General features: G+C 37.2%; 3 protein-coding genes across 3 annotated transcripts; 2 read left to right on the top strand and 1 right to left on the bottom strand.

The window, feature by feature from the left end:
* Window positions 1–7,745: 7,745 nt before the first annotated feature.
* Window positions 7,746–11,715, top strand: LOC127625077 (barrier-to-autointegration factor). Its single transcript, XM_052100141.1, has 3 exons — window positions 7,746–7,869; window positions 10,535–10,719; window positions 10,817–11,715. Exons 2-3 carry the CDS (start codon window positions 10,594–10,596, stop codon window positions 10,961–10,963), a joined length of 273 nt encoding a protein of 90 aa, XP_051956101.1. The 5' UTR covers window positions 7,746–7,869; window positions 10,535–10,593; the 3' UTR covers window positions 10,964–11,715.
* Window positions 11,716–11,931: 216 nt separating this feature from the next.
* On the bottom strand, window positions 11,932–15,557 carry gng3 (guanine nucleotide binding protein (G protein), gamma 3). The gene is made up of 3 exons (XM_052100143.1): window positions 15,409–15,557; window positions 14,338–14,437; window positions 11,932–12,861 (listed from the first exon to the last, which is right to left on the bottom strand). The coding sequence occupies exons 2-3, from the start codon at window positions 14,434–14,436 to the stop codon at window positions 12,733–12,735; spliced, it is 228 nt and encodes a 75-aa protein (XP_051956103.1). The 5' UTR covers window position 14,437; window positions 15,409–15,557; the 3' UTR covers window positions 11,932–12,732.
* A 1,562-nt stretch (window positions 15,558–17,119) lies between these two features.
* Window positions 17,120–26,177, top strand: LOC127625075 (seipin-like). Its single transcript, XM_052100139.1, has 11 exons — window positions 17,120–17,394; window positions 18,261–18,873; window positions 19,102–19,183; window positions 19,931–20,074; window positions 21,178–21,312; window positions 21,646–21,743; window positions 21,839–21,980; window positions 22,273–22,354; window positions 23,251–23,328; window positions 25,663–25,728; window positions 25,823–26,177. Exons 2-11 carry the CDS (start codon window positions 18,554–18,556, stop codon window positions 26,020–26,022), a joined length of 1,347 nt encoding a protein of 448 aa, XP_051956099.1. The 5' UTR covers window positions 17,120–17,394; window positions 18,261–18,553; the 3' UTR covers window positions 26,023–26,177.
* The last annotated feature ends 861 nt before the right edge of the window (window positions 26,178–27,038 follow it).

Genomic DNA, 27,038 nt, shown 5'->3' on the forward strand with positions numbered 1-27,038 from the left:
AATGAAATCAGGGTAAATGTGACAGGAGAATAAACTTGGGAACAAAAGAGCAAAGTCTTTGCCAAAGCCTAATTTGTGATCTCCTTTTCATCATCTGTAAAGAAGTCTATTAGCCAATCAGCATAACACAAACCTTTGAGCCAGAGTGGAATATAACAATCATTTAATGGGAGTTCATCATAATTTCATCATCGTTTACCCATCATTATGTTGTTTCAAAACCGTATGACTTTCTTTCATCAACTGAAAACAAAATAATATGTTAAGATTACCTCAGTCATCATTCACTTTAGTGCAATAAAAGTGATTGGTGACTGAGATTTTACTGTCTCCCTTAACACCTCCTTTAAAGTTCCACAGAAGAAAGAAAGGCATATAAGTGTGGATTAACATGAGAATTAGTAAATTAGGTCAGAATTTTAATTCTGCTGTGAACTATACCTTTAAACCAACAAAAGCAAATTCATATGACTGATTTCGTCGTGAGAGTGTGTTGGACCTCTACTAACAGGCTAACCATCTTTGTCTAGCAGGACACTTTAAACTATGTAAGTATGAGTCAGCATTCTGATGCCCCCATTCCTTTGCAGGCTAGTATTCACTTCCCAAATCTCTGGACTGGAGCCTGGAGAGTGATCAAAAGCTTGATTATCCTATTTGATTACACTCTCGGCAGAATAGTGTTAGAAGAAACATCTGAAACATTAATCTCAAACTCCTCCTAAATGTTAAACTCTTTGAAACATAATTTATTACATTCCAACAGATATTCTAAGACATCATTTGAAAACTAGAATAGTTGATTCACACTGGTTCAGCACTTTCGTTTTGTATTGTTCCAGCATTTACACTACCAAAACTACTGTTGCTCTTCAGGTAGTCGCAATCATATGAGACGCATATGATTTCCATTATTTAGTTATTTGCCATTTTAAATAATTTATGCACAGGAAATGAAAACAGAACCATTTTTACAATAAAAATCATGGAAACAAATTTTCCTAGCACTCTCATCCCCAGCTACAATGAGGCACATACACATTCTTTTTGAGAGAACAATGAAAAATGTGGGCCTACTAACTGGATGGCAGAGCAAAGCTGTGATGGCTTTGTAAATACACATAATTTCCCCTGGCACGTCCACTTACTCAGGTTTATAGGCTTTATAAAATAGCGAAGAAAGAATTTTCATCCATCTCAAAACAGACTAAAAGATCACCAACCTACAGTAAATGTTCCTATATCATCGTTACTCATTATTTGCATCTTTTTAAAATATCACCACAGAATAAACATAGTGAAACTTTTTCCAGGTTGTTAATGTGATGAAAGTGTCAGCAAGCATGCTTTAGACACATGATTGATTTTCATGATAACTGTTAAACTGTCTATCAGGATAAATCTTTTAAAGCACTGGATATCAGTTGATGAAATTACCAGTGTGTTAGTTTACTATTCTGATAAAACTATCTAATTCTATATCAATATAAGTGTAAAAAAAGGAAGTAGACAAAACATATCTGTACAATAATTTCATCATTAACTGAGAGAAAAACTGAGGAGAAAAAAAAAAACAAGCCAAGAAAGGCTATGACCATCTATATCCCATTTCAGATTTGTTGCCCTTGGTTAGTGATTGCTAATTGTCTTATTATATATATGGTTAAGTGTTCAACATACTTTAACAAAGTTCTCACTGTGAAGTTTCGAAGAGAGAGAGAGCAGAGGAGAAACATTTCACCAATACATTTATCTAGATATTTCCTTTCTATTACCCCAAAGAATTTAGATAGCTGATTGGTTGAGGGTTGGTTGAGATACCAAAGTGATTTTTTTTCCAACAAAAAAAAATCAGAGATTCTAATTCCAAATCTGAAAATAAATGTATATTAGGGGATGCACAATGTAATTGTGATCACACTGGACAATGTTAGTGTTTTCTTTTGTTTGTTTTTTTTTCATTAGGAAGCATTGTTTTTTGTTTTTACAGGCTTTTATGGTCATTGAAAATATCAAATATTTGTCACATTTTGATTTCAAGGCCATAAAAAAGTCATGGAAATTTTAAAAAGCCAAGGAAAATTTGATAATGAATATAATTATTAAACTCATAGCTCCATAAATAGCTCTAATCTTAAATCTGTACTATGAATTATTAGAAAGATTATAGAAATGTAATGGTAACAAGTGGTTTATGCCAGTCAGATTGTATGCACTTGTACTGTTTAAAAAGAAAATAGCATTAAAGATTAATATTAAGAAATATCTGCTTGACTGAAATACAGATACAATTCATTTTCATACTGAATATGTTGACATTCCCACACATTAAACGAATTGCATCTATCAGCTGATGCCCCAGTTAGGGACAATTTATATTAAATGATTACACCAAGATCATCAAGAAACCACCCCTTTCATAGGTTACAACATAGCCCAGATATTCTCTATGACATTCAGGCTGACTACATATTCTTGTTAAAGTGAGACAACTAGAAAAATGGAACAGATTCTTCTCTATACAGTGAATCCGGAAAGTATTCACAGCAAAATAATTGTTAGAGAAAAATAATTGTTAATGCTCACAAAGCAGGAGAAGGATATACATGTTTATCAAAGCATTTTCAGGTGTCAAAAACTGCGGTGAGAAGTATTATCAGAAGTTTGAAGAGACCCACACAGTGGAGAACAAGACTGGCAGAGGCAGGAAGTGAAACATTTAAAAAACATTGGAAAGAAGACCCAAGAACAACTGCCAAGACACTAGTGAATGATTTAGCCAAGTCTGGGACTTGATGTCTCAACAAAGACAGTCACTGGAGCCCTGCACAGGACTGTGAGGTTGCAGACCAAGAAAAACTCCACTTCTGAAAAAGAGACACATCAAAGCTAGACTGACGTTTGCCAAGGACAACCTAGAGAAAAATTATGCATACTGGAAACATGTCCTTTGGTCAGATGAGACAAAACTAGAGCTCTTTGGCCATAGAGATGTTGCCTATGCTTGGAGAAAGAAGGGATAGGCGCTCAACCCAAAGAACACCGTTCACATAGTGAAACATGGTGGTGGGAGTATAATGCTGTGGGGATGTTTCAGTGCGTCTGGAACTGGGAATCTCATCAGGGTCAAAGGAATCGTGAAAAAGGAAGACTACGAGAAGATTTTGAAAGACAACCTCAGGCAATCTGCAACAAAACTTGGTTTGGGTCGACATTTCGTCTTCCAGCATGATAACGACCCAAAGCATATTCTGTTGAAGAACTACCTCCAAATGAGCAAAGTGAATGTCCTTGACTGGCCTGCACAAAGCCCAGACTTGAATCCCATAGAAAATCTGTGGGCCACACTGAAGACTAGAGTCCATGCCAGGAGACCAAGAAATCTGGAGAAGCTTGAGAGATTTGCTAAGGAGGAATGGGCTGCAACTCCTCAGGAGAAATGCCTAAAACTTGTTGAGAACTACAACAAATGTCTAAAGGCTGTTATCAATGAAAAGGGATACACTATTGACTATTACCATCACAGGGCTTAAAATTTCGACTTGTAGATTTTTTATTCCTTGTTATAAATCTATTTTTCTATTTGTATTATAAATAAAGACAAGTCTGGCCTGCCTGGGAAATACAAGCGCTAGATCTACCAACATGGCCTGCTCCTGAGACTCATGTGGCTTCTCACCGTATATGAGGTGCTCCTATCAACTGTTGAAGTAATGGAGAGGAAGTTCAACAAGCACCTTAGAAGATGGTTAGGAATACCCCCAAGCTTTACATCCTTGGGGCTCTACATAAGGTCGGGCCAGCTCCAGCTTTCCCTGTCATCAGTGGTGGAGGAGTTTAAAGTAGCCAAATGTAGACTGTCCCTGATATATAGGGACTCTCAAGACAAACTCACCAGGGAAGCTGAGTTAGAACAAGATCTGTCCGTAAGTGGGCCGCCAGCACCGCAGTTAACCAGGCAGAATGTTCTCTCAGGACCAAAGACATCATCGGAAACCCTTGCACTGGAAAACAGGGTCTAGGAACAGCACGTTTCCAGCAGTGGTCAAAGTCCACCCCTAGGGAGAAGAGAACTAGGATCCAGGAAGAAGTCCGAAACCTTGAGGAAGAACGTGGAAGAGCAAAATCCATCGAGCTCGCAACTCAAGGCGCCTGGACATGGTGGAACCTCCCGAAGAGAACAATCACATGGAGTGAACTGTGGTGGCTTGAGCCCTTCTGTATATCCTTTCTGCTCCGAGCAGTGTATGACACCTTACCAACCCCAGTCAATTTGCACAGATGGGGGATGAGGGAGAACCCACTGTGCGAGCTGTGTGGTGGGAAAGGAACGATGGCGCACATTCTGTCAGGGTGTAAAATTGCATTGACACAGGGGAGATTCAGGTGGCACCATGACAGGGTGTTGGCAGAGCTTGCAGACATCCTGGAGCATGAAAGGAGGAAGAAACAACCAATCAAAGCAAGACCACTGTTGAGTACCATCGCCATTGTGAAAGAGGGCCAAAGACCTGTCGTCCACAGCCAAGCCAGGCAGAATCTTCTGCAGACAGCCCAGTGATGGGAAATGGAGGTTGATCCCCGAGGCGGTACTGGTCACAACTCTAAAGCCCGACATCATCATGTGGTCTCCAGAGGGAAAGAAAATAATCCTGGTGGAGTTGACGGTGCCGTGGGAGGAGGGCTGTGAGGAAGCTGCAGAGAGGAAAAAAGCCAAATACCAGCAACTTGTCCAAGACTGCCGGGTCAAGGGGTGGACAACATGGCTGATGACGGTGGAGGTCGGGTGTCGAGGGTTCCCAGCCCAATCTGTGTGGAACTTATTAACAAAGGTTGGACTGAGAGGCCACTTGAGGAAAGCAGCAGTTCGTAGGCTGGGAGAAGCGTCAGAGAGAGCCTCCTGTTGGCTCTGGCATAAGAGAGAGGACACAAGCTGGAAGCCTGGAAGAGAGTGGCAGTGACCTGGCCAGTCACTGCCAACCCGCCAACTGGAGGGTGTTGTGGTTAAGGGTCGAAACACCCAGAGAAGGTTGGGGACCACCTGATGACCTCTCTTCCAGGCCAAGGCTTCATCCATTAGGAATGGGTGTATGTTAGCATCATAGATGTATTATACAACTAAACATACATACAAGTTGCCTAAATAGACTATTATTTTTTTAAATTCTATGTTGAAAAAAATCTTTGCTCCATTAAACAGCACTTGGTAATTATTTGAAAAATAACTAAATATTTCAAAGGGGGCTAATAATTTTGTCTTCAACTGTATGTACATGTGATTTATTTATTATTATATTTTTTTTTATAAATTTGCAAAGATTTCAAACAAACTTCTTTGACGTTGTTATTATGGGGTATTGTTTGTAGAATTGTGGAAAATAATTAATCCATTTTGGAATAAGGCTGTAACATAACAAAATGTGGAAAAAGTGAAGCGCTGTGAATACTTTCCAGATGCACTGTACTCTGAACATAGCAGGTTGGTTATATTGACCTTTCCAGTCAGAATTTTAAGGCTCATGAAATTTCCTTTGGTTTGCATGTAACGGTTATGAATTGTATAACTTTCTGTGCATGTTGGTCTCAGCGATGACCACGTTTTACAACTGAAAGGATTCTTTAGTCTTCCACTATCCAGATCCTCAGCAGAACACATTCCTTATGATTTCCTCTAGGCTATTTCGCTAAGAAATAAATTAATTAATTAATACAATTTTGAATTCCTAAACTGTTCATCCTGGTTACCTAGTAGACAGTGGCAGTTCTGGCTTACTTGGTGTCCTAGATCCGACGTAACTTCCCAACCCCTATCCCGATGATGTTAACAGCTTTTCTTTTTTTTACAGAACTATATATTAAAGTATTAGTTCACCCAAAAATGAAAATTCTACCATCTTTTAATCACCCTCATGACATCCCAGATGTGAATGACATTCTCTCTTCTGCTGAACACAAATGAAAACATATTAAGAGGAATATCTCAGCTTTGTAGGTCCATACAATGCAAGTCAATTTTAATTAGAACTTTGAAGGTACAAAAATCACACAAAGGTAGCATAAAAGTGGTCCATATGACTCCAATGGTTAAATCCATGTCTTCAGAAGCAATATAATAGGTGTGAGTGAGAAACAGATCAATATTTAAGTAAATTTTTTAGTCTATATCTCTACTTTCACATCTTAAAGTCACATGTTATGACTGTTTATATTCACTTCCAGATCTGAAGTTTTAAGTGGAGATTTCGAGTAAAAAGGGATTATCTATCTATTTCTCACCCACACCTATCATATCACTTCTAAAGACATAGATTTAATAACTGAAGTCTTATTATTAAGTCTTATTTCATTTATGCTGCATTTAAGTGCTTTTTGGAGCTTCAATGTTCTATTTTTATTTATGAAAAATCATCAATCTGCCCAGCAATCACATGGTTGATACTTATTTCCTCAAGACCACTGAGTCGATCCTGTGTCACGGTGTACCTATACCGTTGATTATGGTTATCTTATGTTTGTTCAGAATGTAAGAATACATTATAAATATCAATAATCCTAACCATTTATAGCCTTTTAGGCTGAGTAGGCTAGTGTTCATGAGCAGTACGCGCTTTTCCAGACTTGGGCCAGTTTTTCATTTTTGCAACTGAACCATGTCCATGATGATGTATTTGGTCGGACTGTTAACAGACATTTAAACTGGATAGTTATGCAAGCTCTACTAAATCTTAAGAGGCCCAATTATTTAATGTATTAATTTATGAATACATGTTAACATGTGTAGGCTCAAAATTAAATCCACCAACATCAACATTACTAACTTTGAGTAGTCGTTTATACATATTTGTTGTAATATACTATTAATATGTATAATACTACAACGAATAATAATAATAATAATGAATAGATAATATTGTAATTTGTCCCTTTTCCTAACACAGTGTGAGCATAACAATGTAATCGCAAACAGGTGTGCAAATGCTTACCCTTATGCGAGTATTGCTTTATTTTGTTTAGTAGAATGTGAAAAGCAACTGACTCTTAATAAGATCAGAACTTTCCCTGAGAATTGTAAACTAAGGTAAGTGTTGTAGCAAATTATAGCATAAGATTTGCCCAGCAGAAATACATTTAGAAAGGTTTAAAACAAATGCAAAGACAAATTGCACTTTAAATTTTAAAGAACCCCAAAGCCTTAAAGGTAAGCTTTCTAGCAAAAATTGACTTAAATATTGATCTGTTTCTCACCCACACTTATCATATCACTTCTGAAAACATGGTTAAAAAAACTGGAGTCTGTATGGACTATAAATATACTAAATTATATTTTTTGATGCCTTTAAGTGCTTTTTGGAGCATCCTAATTTTGATACCCATTCCCTTGCATTGTATGGACCCACAGATATGAAATATTCTTCTAAAAATCTTAATTTTTGATCTGCAGAAGAAAGAAAGATTCACACATATGGGATGGCATGAGTGTGAGGATACGATGGGAGAATTTGAAAGTTTGGGTGAACTATTCCTTTAAGACTGCAGTGATATATATATTTTTTATCTTTGTAATTGCAGATCATATGTTATACTTTTGTACCTGATGCTTCCCTGTAATGTTCATTCCTCAATATGTATGCACATTTGTATTTCTTTGGCAATTTAAAATATATATTTTGCCGCAAGAGAAATTAAACCACTGGAGCCACCAGGGGTCAGTGTAACATTGGCATCAGTAGAGCGGAAGTGGAGCGGGTCTTTCTACAGGCGGGATCAGGAAACCACACTTTTGTGGGAGTTATTTTGGGCGCAGAGTGAGACTGTGACCATTGCGGGGCCTGTGGATAAAAATTGAAACCTCTCAATGATAGAGTCAAGGTATGTTGTGATCTAAAGTGTAACCATAAGTTTGCTTATTAACCAAGCAATCATATATACCGAACAAGTTACAATTTATGTTCTATTTTAAAGTAACTGTGCATCCAGTCAGGCTTTCTAAGCAAACAATTGGCCCGGTTGCTAGGGAGAGTAGAGTTACTTGGGTTAACCTCCTCGTGGTTGCTATAATATGGCTAGCTTTCGGTGGGGCGAGTTGTGCGTGGAATGGATGCCTCGGAGAATAGCGTGAAGCCTTAACTGCAAAAAGCTTCTTCCCCCAAGCCATCTGACTCCTCAATACTCAAGAGACTGTTTTGACACACACACACACACACACACGTGTCCTGAGTTGCACTTTAATTACTGTCACTTTATAACTGTCTGTTACCTCAATAACTGCAATGTGCATAGAACACTATCTCATAGTATGTTATGCGTACGTTTTTCGAAACTGTCATCTTTTTGCACTACTGAGTACTGGTCGGCGCTGCACTGTGTCTATTGTCCTGTTCATTGTCAGTAATTTGTTGTACTGTCCCGTACTTTGCACATGTTTGCACGTGCACTTTATATAGGTATATATAGGTATTTTATTTCGTTGTGTTGTCTCATGTGGTCCTGTGTTGGTCCTTTGTTGTTTTTATGTAGCACCATGGTCCTGGAGGAACGTTGTCTCGTTTTGCTGTGTACTGTACTAACTGTATATGGTTGAAACGACAATAAATACCACTTGACTTGTCTTCGCGGTAACGCGCTCATGCCACGTGATAAGATACTCAGATGGCTGTCTCGTTTGGAAGGATGCGCCCTCCGGTGGTCGCATTTGTCGGCCGCATACGTCAACAAGGCCGTCTCTTTTCAGAAAAGCGAGTAGGACACTTCGAATGCAGCTTTCTTTCCCGGAAATTCGGAGAATGCACGAGTTGTATCCTTCGTGGGCACTCAAAATCCACAATTCTTTGCTTTAACAGAAATGTCTACATAATTACGCTAATTTGCCCGTAAATATGATGTTCAAACGCAAGAAATTTTCAATTCCAAGTTGAAGTACCTCAGTAGATGGGTGCGGAGTATATAATATGTATAATTATATTAATATATAAAGTATTAGACTAAAAGTACACCTGTAAAATATATTTTATTTTCTCTTTACATAACTCCTAAAAGTTACCTCATACATTCCCTTCTAACATAGAGACCACGGATCATTTGTTCCATTCTCACTCAAAGCGCATGTTAAAGTGTGGCTGTCATAGCAACCATGTTACTTTTTTTTTTTTTTTTAATTTTTTTATTGAATTGTAAAATTTACAACAATATCTGGCTTAGTCAGAATACACAAGAATATCAGTGCTAACAGGAAACGGAGCACGTAAAATTACAAATAACTTTAGGAAAAGGAGAGTAAATTAAAGTAAAATAATAATTAAAGTAATAATAAAAAAAAATAAGATAAAGAAACAGTTATAAAATAATAGTTAAGGGGCTTCAATTCATTTTAAGGCATCAATAAAATTAAGGAGTTTTTTTGCTGTTTTCTTCTTCATAAACCACAGGGACTTGTAGTATGCAAATTCTCTCTTGAAGACCGTAAATAAAGGCTGTGTTTTTATACATTTACATTTGTGGATGAAAAATTTACCCGAGATAATTAAAAGTGTTTAAAAGCATTTCATAGTTTTTGTCTTTCATTGTCATGCCAAATGTGATGTTATCTCTAGTGAAACTGGAGAGAGACTGTAGATAAGGCTCCAGCCAATCATACAAGTCACACCAGAATATGTTACTGTAAGGGCAGAAGAAAAACAAAGGATCCGTGGTCTCTATGTTCTCATCACAGAATATACAGTTAGTTAGCTCTAAGTTAAATCTATGTGAGAGGAGGTCTCTTGAAGGATATATATCATTAAATGTTTTGAAATGGAGCTCTTTAGCTTTTGGTGGTAAAGGTAATTTTAAGAAATCTGTGCGTAGTTTCTTCAGAGAAGAATGACTGGAGATAAGAGAAGCAGCATTTCGGCTGTATTGCATTGGGTATAAAGTCAGAGTAAAGAGATCACGGAACAATTTGTTATGCAAAGTAGCAACCATGTTACGTTCCATTTCTGTTTGTCCTACGAAGGCCGTCTCGTTTAAACGAGACTTGTTTAAAGGTGGACACTCGGTATACTGCAGCCTTCAAAGGACGCGTCATACCTAGCACGCAGCCTTCGAAACAAGACACAGCCATGGCAACCCGGATTGAGTCATTACGCCACCACGAGGACATAGAGCGCATGGGGAATTCAAATTTGGGAGAAAAGGCGATGGAAAAAAAAAAAAGTAATTGTGTTGTGATGTGTTGAGGCCGGACGTCAAAAAAACATCAAATTTCATAAATGTTCAACATTGTCGATGGAGTAATTTCACATGAAAAATGTATTAATCACTATTTACTTCCCCTTCACAATTATTTGATGCTTTTAAATGTATTCATACTATTTAAGTGTTTTTCATTTGCAAACATCTGTGACTTATAAAAAGCAAAACATCTGCCATTGAAAAATAAAATGTGCTATTCTCAAACATTGTTTTTTCTTTTGATGAATTTGTTGACTATTGGTTTTGAGGTGCCAATGAACCATGTGTGCTGATCTTCCTTGTTCTGTTTGTTTCCCTATTTAAGCCTTTGAAAATTGTCGACTTGGATCACGTTCACAGGACTCTCAATAACACAAATCAACAATGTCATCAACATCACAAAAACACAAGGACTTTGTGGCAGAGCCCATGGGGGAGAAGTCTGTGATGGCACTAGCAGGAATTGGTGAAGTTCTAGGAACGAGATTGGAAGAGAAGGGCTTTGATAAGGTTAGATAAACAGAAATGGTCCATGTATTTTGTAGTCAATCTTGGTTTTGAGTTGTTGGTTTTGTGTAATTGAAAATTTCACTTTTTCTTCCAATAGGCATATGTTGTTCTAGGACAGTTCCTGGTACTGAAGAAAGATGAGGAGCTGTTTCGGGAATGGATAAAGGATACATGTGGAGCAAATTCCAAACAGCAAGGCGACTGTTATAGCTGCCTGCGAGAGTGGTGTGACTCTTTCTTGTAGTTTTTTTTTTTTTGCTGTCGTATTTCTGAATTTTTCAGAATACATTTACCTCACTTTATCAAATTGACTGTTTGGACATTGTTTGGATGTACCAATACTAACATTTTAGCCTAGAATTGAAAATTGTTATATCACTTTAGAGGTGGACACTTATGAGATCACTGCTCTTTTTGTGTGTTGTTCAAAACGTAATTCAGTGGATGTTTAGTGCGGAGGGAATTGGTTTAGTTTTTGACACAAGATTAATTTTAATTGATCTGTATTTGAGCATCAACAAAAGGAGATCCCTTTGCCATGTGCGATTCAGTTCAAGCGCTGCACATATTTGCATGCACCAGTAGTGCAAACACACTGATAACATTTTCCTGGTAGCCTGCGTTCTGTTTATTGTAATGATGTTTTAATTGAAAATGGCCAAATTGTATCGATGTTAAAAAGCTTTTAAAGGTTTAAGTTTGTCACTGTTTCGTAACATCTATTACCTTTATGATAACATGAATAATGGTATCATATTGCCATATGGTTTTATGTCCCCAACCCCCAAATTGTCCTTCAATAAATTAAAATGCCTTAATGAAATTATAGATTTGTTTTAAATGCATGTGCGCCTCAAAACGAGCAGACCTGTGATTAAGAGTGTAGCCTTTTCACTGACACTGTAGTTGACATTTGCTGCTCTCCAATGTTTTAAGTTGCTTCATGGATGGTCTGTGAAAAACACAACGTGTTGTGAATGTCATAATGTGTGGAGCAGTTTTTGAACCTTTGTGTTTTTAATTTAAATTCTTTTGAAATAAAATATAGATGTAATAACATGGAGTGGTGTTTGGGATGAAAAGCAATATTAATCTCGCTCACCCCAAGTGAAATCATGGAACAAGCTGCAGAAGATGCATTTATTTTAACTTTGGTGTATGTTAAACACTTGCAAAATGCCTACACCAAACCACCCCATGCAAAAGTCATACTTCAAAAGTGTGTTGTATTTTACCGTTTTTATTCATACCATCATTGGATTCTGTCTAGTATTTTGACCCATCATTTGGGCCCACAAAATGCTGTTTTGAAATTATTCTCCAATAATTCACCCTTCATGCAAACAACTCTAATTTCAAACCCTTAGAGATTAGATACCACTGGTCAGAAACATTTGTTTAGAGGACATAATGTTCTTTGAACAAACCCCTCCAGGAGTGTTTTATACTGTTGGTGTTTGTGTGTACATATTTGAAGTCTCACATTCTCACATTGATCTAAACTTAAATACTCAACCTTTTAACCAGACATATAGCAACCTCAAATGAAGCATTAAAATATAATAATATATATACAAACAGAATCACTGTATTATGCTGTGGAAAGAACTCCATATCATAAAGACTTTTTGAATATAATAAATACAATTTCAAATAATTTAAACATCCGGACCCACATCTGCTTCCTTTTGATTGATTAAAAAACTGTGATTGCATATGTGTTGTTCTAGCTGATCAGTTTGCATCAATCTTATATTTATTTTTCACCTGTGTGACCTTAAAGGAAAGGCTTCCCATATAAGGAGAATAACAATAAACATCCTCACAAACATTATTTTTTTTTCCATTTTCAGCTTCTGCACTGACAGTTTATGAAATTTAGTATCCATTTCCTTGCATTTTTTTGAACTGTATGTTTTTATGTTGTGTATGGTCAAGTGTTGTGTTGTATGATGTGCATACACAGATCGTTATTATTTAAATGAGACTAATCCTGTTCTTTCTGTGTCCTGCTTAGAGAAGAGCACAAAAGAACTTTTTCTCCCTGAATGGGTTTTCTGAAGTGGGCACAGGGGTGATGAGAGGGTCCTCACATGCATGGGCATCACAGTAGGCCATCAAGTCTGCTGCTGCCTTAGAAACCTAAGATGCAGGACAGATTGTCAGTGCTTACATTGATATAGATTTAGCTGAGGATGATGATCTTAAATTATGAGTCAAGTCTGAATTTGTTATTTGGCAATTATCACCATTGTCTTGTTAAGTAGAAATACAGACTGAGCTTTGTCAATGTCATTGACCTTTATCTGGAATAATTTAATTGAAATTTAAAGGAATAATTCACTTACATAATTTACTCACTCTTATGCCATCCCAGATGTGTGACTTTCTTTTTCTGCAGAACACAAACATAGATTTTTAGAAAAATATTTCATGTCTCCAGTGGTTTAATTCATGTCTTTAGAAGCAATGAAATAGGCGTGGGTGAGAAAACAGTTTTTCTACTATAAATCTCTTCTTTCACATCCACATTCTTCTTCTGTTTTTGCCGATTTGCATTCTTCGTGCATATCACCACCTATTGGACAGGGAGAATTTATAGTAACAAAAAGGACTAAAATATTTATCTGTATCTCACCCACACCTATAAAATAACTTCAGAAGACATGGATTTAGCCACTGGAGTCTTATAGATTACTTTTATTCTTCCTCTATGTGCTTTTTTGAGCTTCAAAGTTCTAGTCACCATTTACTTGAATTGAACGGACCAACAGAGCTGAGATATTCTTCTAAAAATCTTTGTGTTCAGCAGAAGAAAGAAAGTCATACACATCTGGGATGGCATGAGGGTGAATACATTTTAAAATTGAAAGGGAAATTTCACCCAAATATGATTAGGGGAAAAGAAACAATTCTGTCATCCTTTACTAACCCTCATGTTGTTTCAAACCTGTATGACTTTGTTTCTTCCATGTAAAACAAAAGTAAATGTCAGGCAGAATATTAGGAACTGACAGCCTCAGTCACCATTCACAATAATTGAAAAAAGATGCAATGAAAGTGATTAATGACTGAGGCTAGAATTCTACCGAGATCTCTATTTTCTATGAAAGAACAAAAGTCACACGAGTTTGGAGCAACATGAGGGTGTGTAAATGATTGATGTGAAAAACCCCTTTACATTTTTATAAAATGGGTCTAAATTCATAATTTGAGAAATTTTTGCAATGTTTACTTATATGATATACAGACAGAGCTTTGTCCTTGACTCTTTATTTTCACTCTTTATGTGTTTTATTTGAAAAATAAATGTGCTTATAATGCACTGCTCTATGACGACCTTTATTCATTTGCAAGGATGAGGTCAGTACTTTAAAAAAAAAAAAAAAAGGAAGCTGTTGAATGCTTCAAATTGTACTTGCAGGACATATTTTTGCAGGGGAAGTGCTGAATTAGGTCATACCTATTAACCTGATTCTACATCTTTGATCACATCTTATACAACTTAGTCTACTGGCTTTGGCAGATATAATAATATGAATTCATAGCCAAGCAATGATCATTGATCTGATTCTATTGTGACACATTTTGCTGTCGTTTTCACACTGCAACTCTCACCTTGATTCTGCAAAAACTGGCTTCAATCTTCAGCTGTTCTACCAGCTTCCTGGCCTGACCGACGCTCATGGTGCTGTTCACAGGGGTGTCTCCTTTCATTCTGCCAAACACACCATTTTTATATTTGGGTAACCTTTTTTTTGAGAACTATCTAGAATAACAAATATATTCAAGATCCAGCCAATAAAGGTACTGATTAAAGTCATCTCCCTTAATGATGCTACACATACTGTTTTTAGGAAATAAATGATGTACATATTCTATAGAACACAGTCTCTTATGAAAGCCTCTTGCATTCTGAAGCTTTTATGCCCTCTGCTTCACTTCCTCTCTATGGTATCATTTACTACTACTTTGCTAAAAGCTGCTGCCCTAGAAAACCAAAACCCCACCTTGGTTTGCAATGATCTGATAGCAATGCATTTCATCATTCTAAACCTCAGTGGATTCACTGTGATTTAATTCATTTCCATTTCACGATTAAACATTATCATGTGCAAATCAGCATAGAGTTATTTATTATCATCTAAAATATCAATATATCAGCCTAATGTGGTCTATATGTAGCCTTAATTTGAAAAGTATTCCAGGAGTGTATTGTGGCATGCTGCCCTATTTTGCACATAGGATGTGTTCGTTCTGCAAACTGATCACCGCATGAAATCCACCATATAATTTTTTAGCAAAAACGTTTTGAATGTAATGTGATTAAATGTAATCATTTTAGGCATTTATATATATGGGCATCACGTGTTGCCAGCAGGCAAGAACAAACTAGGCCAGATACTTAAATGGTAATCACAGCTGCTCAAACAGATATAAGTAATAATTTGGAAGATCAGCTAAATCATTGAACAAAATGTGGTTAAAATAAGCCATGCACCGAAATGAATCAAATAAAACGAGAGGACATAAAACCAATATGTTGAAAAGGACGTAAAATAGAAAACTGGAGTAAATTGAGAGCAAGGAGCTTAAAAAGACCACAGTGCTGAATTCTTCTATTTCTGCCATTCTTTTTTATTATTAATCTCTCTCTCCACTTTCCCCCCATTTCTCCCTTTTTCTTACCCTTGTTGTATTCCTCTTGTGGTGATATCTCTCCCTCCTCTTCTTTCCTTATTCCTTCTCTCTATCTGTCTGTGTTGTTGCTTTCAGCGCAGCAGGACCGCACCCTCATAGACAGTGTGGATGCTCCCCAGTTCTGTACAGTCCAGTGCACTGCAATTCTGCTTCAATGAACACCAATCTCATGATACATACATAAAACTCCCCTCTGCAGTGAGTGGAATGTGCCAAGCAGAGGGAGGGTGTCCGACTGGAATTTCGTTATTTTATGGGGTGGCTCATACCATTTATGAAGCAGCATGGGGTGAATGAAGGGGGAAGACAATTTAAGGATGAAAATCAATTTATTAAAAACTAAAACCTCACAAAATAGATTTATAAAAAAAATATATATAATAATAAATAATAAAAAAGACAGCTTATAAATATTTTTTGATAATTGCATGTGCTCACTTGCTGAAGCTCTTGAATCACTGAGCCTGCCCTCTCACTGCTGCTCTGTTACCATGGGAACTGCTGCAAATCCCGCCTCTTTGTCTTGTACTGTGGCACCATTTTGACTCAGTGGTTCTTCCCACCTTGGTTAAGATCGTATACCTCCCTCCACATCTTTACATCACCCCACCCTCCGACTGCATTAATTCTCAGATTACATTCACATTGTTGCAAATCCGCCCCTAGTAGGCCTATCCTCCTGAGAAATGAGAAAACACTGTTGTGTGAGATGTTTGGTTGAATAAATAAAAATTAAGGGGAGATAAATTCTTAATGGTCCTCATCAATCAACATTAAACATTAGATGTTTTGATATAGATTTGAGGTGAAGCATTTGTTATTAAAGAACAATCTATGCAAATGACAAAATTATCCAAACACCAGCCACAGTATTTATCATATTTAAAATGGTAGGCCTACCTTATGTAATATTCTTAGGGGCTGTTCACACCAAAATGAATCTGCGTCTGTCTGTGGTGCTTTTTAATTGTTTCTATGCAAATATTCGTACACAAAGGGTTTTCAATTTGGGGTCCAGGGACCCCCAGGGGGCTGAAAGGGGGTGCTTGGAGGTCAGTGGAAAATGTCTGTATTATTACTGTTAAAAATGAAATTAATCCTGATTTTCTTATTCTCAGTCTTAGTTGACTGCCATTGCTGTTTTTATCAGTAGGCTATAAAATATATTTATTATATTTATTTATATTATTTATTTAGATTTATTTAAAATATAAATAAAAATATATAGGCCCCTATACACATATCTTATTTAAATGTTGTTTAAAATTACTCAATTTGATGGAATTGTGTTCCGTAAATCTTTACAAAAAATCAGTTTAAGAAAGACAATACACTATACAATAGGCCTATTTAATTTCAATAACATTTTACCACACTTACTTTTTTCACACAGTTAAATTGGGTCTTTCTTTATACATAGGGCGTTTGGCAGTATCTCGCTGGTTTTTCAGCGTTTCACGCAGTAGCGCTGTGGTTTTTAGATGCCTTTTCAAGTTAAAACAATTTCAACTTTTAAAACGCGTATCGAGACACCTGAGTTCTGTTCTTGTCTAAGAAACAACGAATAGAAACGCGTTCACTGTGAGTAGCCGCTTGTTAATAATACAGGACTGCATAAGCGGAACCTATTCTGAAACCCATTCAACGCAGATGAATAGAAACATTTGTACCTCTTGACTTGCCGTATGTGTGTTTCTATCACACCAGCAGGGGCGTGACAGAAAACGAAACACATGTTATTGTGATTTATAGATATTAAACGATAGTTTAATATAAACGATAGTTTAATATCTATCATATTTTTTTCAAAATATGATTTAGCGATCAGCTTCTCTGTCTAGAAACGGGTGAAGTCAGTCCAACCCATGAGAGGAAGAGAGAAGAAGAGTCGGTGCACAACACTGTGGTGGTTCATCAGTTTGTTTGTGAATTATAAATATGTATTTGCCATGGCGTATTTTATAAACAAAGATGGTGAGTTGGCAGTTTCTTCCCTCCTAAATAATACGGTGCTGAACTGATAATAGCAGTGTAAAAGCCAGATACATGTGAGGACAGGGAGGTATTGCAGTTCAAAGACACTTAAAACGAGTTAAACCCTAACAGTGTTGTTTAGGATACAAACATATGTATGGTGAAGTCGTGGGTGTTATTTTGTTATTCAAGACCATTTCATAATTTACATTAAATACACAGTTAGCAGCCTAAATATAAACACCTTTGTGTTTTTCATACTCTTTGTGTTGTTTTGTACAGATGTCAGTGTTCTGCAGACTGAGTCTGTGATGAATCTTGCATTAAAGGGTTGTTTACTCAAAAATATTAATTATCTTAAGATATCTCATCAGTGTTTACCTAGTGCTGAGAATAAGACTGCTGAAGTCTAAATTTATTGTGAAGTAGGTGTCATATTTAAACCAGTCATATCTAAACCAATCAGATCCCTTCAGAAGACATGGATTGAACAACAAGAGTGTTATGATTACTTTTATTCTGCCTTTATGTGCTTTTTGGAGCTTCAAAGTTTTGGTCACCGCACACTTGCATTGCATGGACTTACAGAGCTTAAATATTCTTCTAAAAATATTTGTGTTCCGCAGAAGAAAGTCATGCTGGTATGGAATGAGGGTGAGAAAATTATGAGAGAATTTTCATTTTTGAGTGAACTATCCCTTTAATTTTCCTTTATTCAGAAGGCAAAACATAAATATTCACTAATGAAGTGGTTAGTGCATATATTTGATAAATAAACTGTTTTAAAATGCATTATAATTACATTGTAATTAAAGCATTCATGATTATTATTCATGTATAATTCTGTCTCTCTTGTTTCTTTTCAGGACACTGTGGAATTTTATCAAAAATAGCTGAAGAAAAGAAGAAATGCAAATTTATTTTGTCAGTCCAGAATTTGATAAATTATATTCTCAGTCACAGATCTAGAATCCAAAGTTGACTTCTTCTTTTTTATTATTATTTATTTATTTAGCTTTATTTTGATTTTAGTCATCTTGAACTTTTAACCCCCTAAATATTCAAACCATTAATTCTCACTAGATAACAAGTTTTAATGTAATGATGCAGGCTGGATTTGTAAGTGGATGGTAGTCTGGGGTTGTTTGAGGTGGTTTGTATGAGTAAGGAGTGGCAGGGCCCTTTGCCTGCTGTAAAACAGCTGACAGGAAGACACAGTGCTGTGATCAAAGGACCCCATCCTGGATGTGACGGTAAAGGTTTTGCATCTATGTGTGCTGAAATGGGACCATTGCTGCTTTGGCTCCAGGATGTGGCAGCGGTGACCCTGCTGAGGGCTCGCAGGACGCTGCTAAGGGCTGCCATCCTGTTCTGTGTCCTGGTGCTTCTCCTCTGGATCTCCATGTTCCTCTATGGAAGCTTCTATTATTCCTACATGCCCACTGTCAGCTTCTCCACACCACTACACTACTGCTACAGGTACAGACACAGCAGTGCTGATGGGAACATTCCTGTCTTGTTTTGACAATGGTCTTGCGCACGACTGAGTTCTTTATTAGTTTGGTCCAGTGAGCAGATACTGTCTGAGGCATTAATAGATTCTCTCTATTGCATTTGAAGCTGATAATGAAAATCCTGTGACTGCTTCTTGTTGCCTTGTGGTTGATTTCTCTGTTCAGTTCTGTTCTGTTCTCTCTCTCCTATCAGAACAGACTGTGATCCTTCCGATTCAGTCCTCTGTTCTTTCCCTATGGCTAATGTCTCACTCTTGAAGAATGGCAAAGACCAGGTACACACATTCCCATAATAAAACTGGTATCGTTTTAGGGTAAGATTCTTTTGAGATATGATTATTAGATCACAAAATATTAAACCAAGTATCATTCATTTTAAAGAAAGCTGTTTGCACACTTCTTAAACAAAACTTTTAATTAGTTCTGCTTGTCAAACTTTGGAGAAATGTATTAATTGTTTACAAGTCTAAATAATTACAGGGCCACTGTAATTTCCAGTACACCATGTAGCACTCATGCTATGCACAAACTAATGCAAATCTTGCATTAAAGGGATAGTTCATCCAAATATTCTCTGTTTTCTGCATTGATCAGATGTTTATATGAATTCTTCTGCCCTGTTGGTCCATGGCAAGTGAATGTGACCAGAACTTTGAAGCTCCACAAAGCACATAAAGACAGTGTATAAGTAATCCATATGAATCCAGTGGTTTAATCAATGTCTTCTGAAGCGATCCAATATGTTTTGAGTGAGAACAGACCAAAATGTAACTCCTTTTTCACTGTACATCTTGCAGACCATCATGATTTTACGCTTTATTACACTCATGCTATGCACAAACTGTCAAGCTTTGCTATGTACAAGCCCAAATAATGCTGCACAAAGGGGACTTTGACAAAGAGGAAGATAAATAAAATTTCCTGACACTTATGTAATTAATATTTGCTGGTTGACTTTAGCATAAATAATATTTTTATATAATTTTTAAAGCTAAATTAATTTGTCTGTTTGTGTCTGACAGGTGATGATGTCTGATCAGCCCTACAGGATCTCTTTAGAACTGGAAATGCCTGAATCTCCAGTTAATGAACAGCTTGGGATGTTCATGGTGAAAATGTCCTGCTACACCAGAGATGGGATTGTTATCTCCTCTGTGACCCGCTCAGTGAGTGAAGAAGAATCCCTCAGAACACCCTGTTGTTTAGTCTGTGTGGAAAATGAATAGAAAAACATTAAAATACTCTCTGTTTCAAAAGTATAGCCACAAAACTTAAACAATATGCATGTAAACATGTTTTAGTGTGTAAACATCACTTACTAACCTTTTCTGTGTACAGTTATAGCCAATTTTACAACTTTGTTGCCATGGTGATATAGTCAACAAGCCCTAAAACACAAAAATTACTGACAAACTGAAAATTTAAACAACATTACAGCTCAAATAATACACAAGTTTTAACAGAAGAATGAATGCAACCTCCATTTTTGCTCCTTTTTTTTTCTTTTATCCTCTTTTCTCCCAATGTGGAATGCCAAGTTCCCACTACTTATTAGGTCCTTGTAGTGGCACGGTTACTCACCTCAATCCGTGTGGCGGAGGATAAGTCTCAGTTGCCTCCACTTCTAAGACCACCAATCCGCACATCTTATCACGTGGCTCGCTGTGCATTACACCTTGGAGACTCACAGCATGTGGAGACTCATGCTACTCTCCGCGATCCATGTGCAACTCACCACACAACCCATTGAGAGCAAGAATCACTATTGTGACCACTAGGCGGTTACCCCATGTGACTCTACCCTCCCTAGCAACCGGGCCAATTTGGCTGCTTAGGAGACCTGGCTGGAGTCATTCAGCACACCCTGGATTCGAACTTGCGACTCCAGGTGGGGTAGTCAGCGTCAATACTCGCTGAGCTACCCAGGCTCCCCATTTTTGCTTTTTTAAAGAAAAGGAGGGACAAGTCGAAATGTATTTTTGTGGTAATCAACATTAGGCCACAAATGCTGTCGATTGAGCTTAACTTGTATTGAACCCAGAATATTCCTTTAAAGGTTTGGAGCTGAACATGCCTAACATGTCTGGTCTCTGTTTGTAGCCTGAGAGTTATCTTTTTTCTGTTCATTATAGGAGCATTTCTATTTGTTAGAATAAAATTTGATATTTACCGACACACACCTTAAATTTAACCTCAAATTAACGCTCAATGAATGGGCATTTACCTCACATTAGCACTTATTTAGTTATTCTGTGTTTTTCCCCATCAGACGATGCTGCACTACCGTTCTACTCTGCTGCAGACCATGAGCACGTTGCTGTTCTCCCCCCTCCTGGTGACAGGTGTGTCCGAGCAGAAACAGCTCATCGAAGTGGAGCTCTTTCCTGACTTCAAATCAGACCTCGTAAGTTCTCCTTGGACTTTGTTACAAGACTGACCACACAGAATTGCGTCATTGTCATAACAAGTCTGTCCTTATGAGCCTTGAGATTTTAATATTTGAGTCACAAATTGATGTGAACACTGGAGTAGACCGGTCAGTTATGCAAATTCTACATTTGCGATTCAGTAAGATCAAATATATAGATTTGATAAAATTCTAAAGTTAGTGTCTTTTACGTACACAGTGGGGTTTAAAAGTCTTAGACCACTTGTGAAAATCCCAGTTGTATATATAAAATTTGTATACGGTGTTGTTGACATATTACGCAGGGATTATATTGATCTGCCCCCACAGTACCGGCCTGCCATTGGTGCTGTGATCGAGATTCAATCCCGCAAGGTCCAGATTTATACGGCTCAGCTCAGGATACATGCATACTTCACTGGCATTAGGTATTCACCATTGTTTGGGTTTATCTGTTTATGTGGCTGTTGGCCTTTGAGGCATCCATCCTGTGATTTTCCCCTTGACCATCCTATCGCAACAGATATCTCCTGTATAATTTCCCTGTGATGTCAGCAATCGTTGGAGTGGCCAGTAACTTCACCTTCCTCAGTGTCATTGTGCTCTTCAGTTACCTGCAGTTCATCTGGGGAGGGCTGTATCCCCCAGAGCAGGTCAGAGTGAGGGTAAGCCAATCTGTCTATTGGATTTTTAATGGGAGAAAATGAAATCTCTTTCATTTACTCTGCCTCATGTTGTTTTGATTATCTTGCAGGACAACAAAATCTCAGTCATCTTTCACTTTCATTGTTTAGAAAAAGTTGCAATGAAGGTTAAAAGTGACTAAGACTAAACATACTGCCTAACATCACTTTTTGTGTTTCACAGAAGAAAATCATACAGGTTTGGAACAGTAAATGATGACATTTCAATCTTATATATTCCAAATGTCTGCATATGTCTCAATTATGTATTTAGGTAATGATGGGAGACTCAACACGTCTTCAACAGAGGAGGGAAGAAGCACGTAAACACATGCACTCATCCTCCAGCTCTCCCAGTAAGAATACGTTTCAGTTAAGCCTGACACATACTTTATAAGATCACAGCAACCAAACACATCAATCACGAATTAGATTAGATTCAACTTTATTGTCACTGTGCAGAGTACAGGTACAAAGCCAATGAAATGCAGTTAGCATCTAACCAGAAGTGCAAATAGCAATATGTATATAAAAAATATATACATAAACATATGAGTATATATGTATAAAGATTTTTATGGAGTGCAAAGCTATGAGGTAAAGAAGCAGAGACCAGCTCAATGCAAATGTCTATGAATACAGTACAAGGCGTGTATAAACACCAAAGGTGTATTGTACAGAATGAGGTATAATATATGTAAATATATATATATGGCCAGTGACCATATTAGTGAAAGCAGCATCAAGAGGTAGAAATGATGTGCAAGGGAATGTGCAAAAGAAATATGTAGTCCGAGTGGGATGTAGTGTTCAGTGCCTGAGTTTAGAGTTCAGTAGGCTGACAGCTGAGGGAAAGAGACTGTTCCTGAGTCTGCTGGTGTGACAGCGAAGACTCCTATAGCGTCTTCCAGATGAGAGAGAGGAGTAAACAGACCATGGTAGGTGTGAGAGGTCTCTTTGATAATGCTTCTCACCCTCCTTAGGCAGCGTTTGTTGTGAATGTCTTTGATAGAGGTAGCTGAACACCAGTGATGTACTGTGCAGATTTCACCATCCGCTGGAGGGCCTTCTGGTCTGAGACAGTGCAGTTGCCATACCACACTGTGATGCAGTTTGTTAGGATAATTTCAATAGTGCAGAGGTCAAAGTTCAGCAGGATGTGGGGGGACAGGCGAGCTTTCCATAGCTTCCTAAGGAAGTAAAGGTGCTGTTGCTAATGTTGCTAATACACACTTCTCCTAATGTTCCCTAGACATGACATATGGAAGAGACACCAGTGGACCAGCAGACCCCTCACAACAACACAAACAAACAGTTCTGCAAAACAAAGGTAAGTGAGAACATGGATGTAAAGACAGTGCTGTACATTATTTGTATGACTTCTTATGTAAACTGATTTCATGCACAATAAGTGCAGTGATCTACAATGTAAGGGGAAAAAAACAATAAATGAATTGTGCCTATGCATACTATGTTGAGACTGTAGAGTATTGATCCCACTCTTTAAAATGCTGAAGGTGTGCTTAACTTCATGATGCATCTGTATTTACTGTATGTGCAGAAATTACACTCTTCTCCATCATTTGATTAATAATGGCCTGGTTAAATCTTTTTACATCTATCATTTGGTGAAATATAATTTAATGATGTAGAAAATGTACAGAAACTTCTTTTAAACAAAGTTAGGTTTATCATCTGCATTCTGTGGGCCGTAATAGTGCAACAATAAAGGCTGAAACATACTGTAGGATGCGTCTCAATCAGCACCTAATCAGCAGGGCACTGATCAGGAAGTCAGCCATTTCTAGGGCTGTCTCCAATAGCAAAATCGTTCCAGTGCACTGAGAAATTCCCTCCCTACAAATTCCCATAATGCACCATAAAAACCAGGGAGCATCGTTGCTCACTATGTTCCCTTACCGGAAACGTTGTCATGTCTTCTGAAGTTTATCATGTTGTTAGAATACAAGCACAAGTGTACAAATATGAAGTCAATGCATTATTTTCTCTTTAAAAGTGTTGTTGTTTATAATGTCTTTCATCCATAATGACCATGAAAGTGAAACTTTTAAATATTAGAATTGTTAATACAAGTTTAAAATTACTCTCCTTTATATTGTTATTTCTTTATGATATTTATTGGTCATAAATATACTAATACATTTGAATATCTACAGCAGAAATGCTCAACAGCATTGTTACTGATTAATAATAGCTGCGTTTAAATGTGCAACCTCGTAATCGTGTTGCAGGTAATTCAGTTATAATTGTCCCAATACTCAGTGGATCAAAAACCTTACCAATGCCCGAATTTGTGTTCACGATAACTTATTGACAACATTACGAGCTAGGAAGTTGATTGAGATGCTCTCATACCCAACACAAGTACTTGAACACAAATACTAGCGCTTGGCCACCGCATTGCTAATGCTTGGTGTGGTTGAACATGCTTAAAAGGGTAGTTCACTTAAAGATTTTAATTCTCTCACCATTTACTCACCCTCATGCCATCCCAGACATGAATGACTTTCTTACTTCTGCAGAACACAAACAAAAATTTAGAAATATCTCACCTCTGTTGGTCACTTTGAAGGTCTAAAAAGCACATAAAAGTAACCATACAACTCCAATGGTTAAATCCATGTGTTCCGAAGTGATATGACAGGTGTGGGTGAGAAACAGATCAATATTTAAGTCGTTTTTACAATAAAACTCCACTTTCACGTTCACATTCTTCTTTTGGTTTTGACGATTCACATTTTTTATGCATATTGCCACACACTGGGCAGATAGGAGAGTTTATTGTAAATAAAGGACTTAAATATTGATCATTTTTTTCACCCACACCTATCAAATCTCTTCTGAAGACATGACCAATCAACCAATGGAGTTGTTTGGATTACTATTATTTTGCCTTTATAGTATGTCCTTTTTGGAGCTTCAAAGTTCTGGTCACCATTCACTTGCATTGTATGGACCAACAGAGCTGAGATATTCTTTTAAAAACCTTTGTTTGTGTTCAGCAGAAGAAGTAAAGACATACACATCTGGGATGAGATGAGGGTGAGTAATGAAGAGAGAACTATAACTTTTGAGTGAACTATTCCTTTTACGTGTGTTTGCGCGTTACCAAGGCGGGAACCAACTTCAATACACAAGAGAGCAATAGAGTTACCTTTAAACATATGTGCCATTAAACTGGATGAGTTATTATTAAGGTAAGTTTACTATAAATGTATTGACATCAACTAACTTGCACAACAATATTCTCTTGAAACTGCATCAAAAGAGAAAACTCACTTAAAAGCGGACAGTTCACACTAATCTAGCAATAGTGCCCTTTACGGCAGCGTTGAGAATGCAATGCGTAGTTGCATTGTGTTAAGAATTGCGGTTGGACACATTTCAGAATTACTTATGTTGCATGTTGTGTCTGTGTTCATGTACTAGCATAGAGTGTGTCTGCCTGAATTGAGCCAGGCAAATAGCTCTGACTTTTGTGATTAAGGCACAATCTATTATTGGTATAATCTATCATAAGAGCCTCATTTGCATAGTAAATGCATAGATTGCAAATGGTTAAGATGGACTATTTAGTGAATGAGATGCAGGTTTTTGTGCACAAATGCGGTGCGACTTTTTAGCGAACTGTGTGTTTGTGTAGGTGAGCTGGACACACCTAGTGTGATTGGTACAGATGACCTGAACTACTTGCAGGAGGATGACGCTGGTAAAAAATATAAACTCAAAACCTAAGAATAAAATATTTTCCGGACGAGGTCACATTGGTTAATGTTGCAATGTCTTTTCCCTCCCCCCATCAGTTCAGGACTCATCTACAGATGAGACTCCCATTTTCCTTGAGGCCCCTCATATTACAGAGGCCAGTTTGAGTGAGGAGGACCCAGATCATAAGCAGAGGGAAGCAGGAGTGGGGAATGGGACCAAAGACGAAGGGACAACCCAGCCACAATCCTTAGACACCAGCCTTAGACAAAGGCAGGGACACTGGATGAGGCTCTGAGCTTTGAAGCAACCACAAACACATGCATTCTGTTACATTACAGCCTTATGTTACTCATACATGTAGCTCACTCATTCACTTGTTGATGTGCACTGGCAAAAAGTACATTTGGGATAATTATTTTGCAAGCAAAATAAAGTGTTTAATCATAAAAATTGTTTGGATGCATTTGGAAACCAGCTTACCTCCTGAAGCTAATGTGAAGCTCAACAAGGGAATTTCCTGCTCTGCTACTTTTGTTCTCCCTTATTGAATAGATTCTCATGAACTTGAAAATCATCTTTTAAAGATCTGTCATGCCCTGAGTATTGCAGAATTTATGCATTTCATCTTAGCCAAACAGCCTCATTTTTAATGTTTCAATCTATTCAAATGAAGGAACATTAAGGATCTGGAGAAAACGCTTTAATGTGTCACTCATTACTGAGGTCCTCGGTTGTGTCATGATATCTATTTTTGCTTGTAAAGCAACTGTGTAAAGTGTTAACTTTAAAGTGGATGTGTGAGACACATCAGCATTGCCATTTTATTCATATTTGCCATCATTCATCTGTGATAAGTTATGCCACTCAATAGCTTCAATGCAAAAAGTCTCAAATTTAACTCTGTTAACAAAAAAATTTGGACACTGTCACTTACCATTGATATTTGAAAAAATATTCTTTGGGAACGTGTTCATTAAGAAACAAATGGAAGGATAGGGTGTTTTTATTTAAATATTAATGCTAATTATATATAGTGGAATGTGCATTTTTGTCTCATCTCAAAAATTATATAAATGCTTTAAGAATCTGCTTGTAACTTTTTGAGTACCTCAATATTTTTTTGTATAAGGAAAAAAAAGTTCATATTTTGCGTTATGTGTTGAACGTGTATGAACATGTAAAAACATGTAAATGCTTCACACTGCTTTTAATGATAGAGTTAGTGGAATGGAGACAGGAACTAGTAAAGGAGAAGTGTGGAATGGGGAAAGGACCTCACTCAGGTCACCTGAGATGCATCAGCACAACAAG

Source organism: Xyrauchen texanus, chromosome 31, assembly GCF_025860055.1.
Source record: "Xyrauchen texanus isolate HMW12.3.18 chromosome 31, RBS_HiC_50CHRs, whole genome shotgun sequence".
Taxonomy (NCBI): domain Eukaryota; kingdom Metazoa; phylum Chordata; class Actinopteri; order Cypriniformes; family Catostomidae; genus Xyrauchen; species Xyrauchen texanus.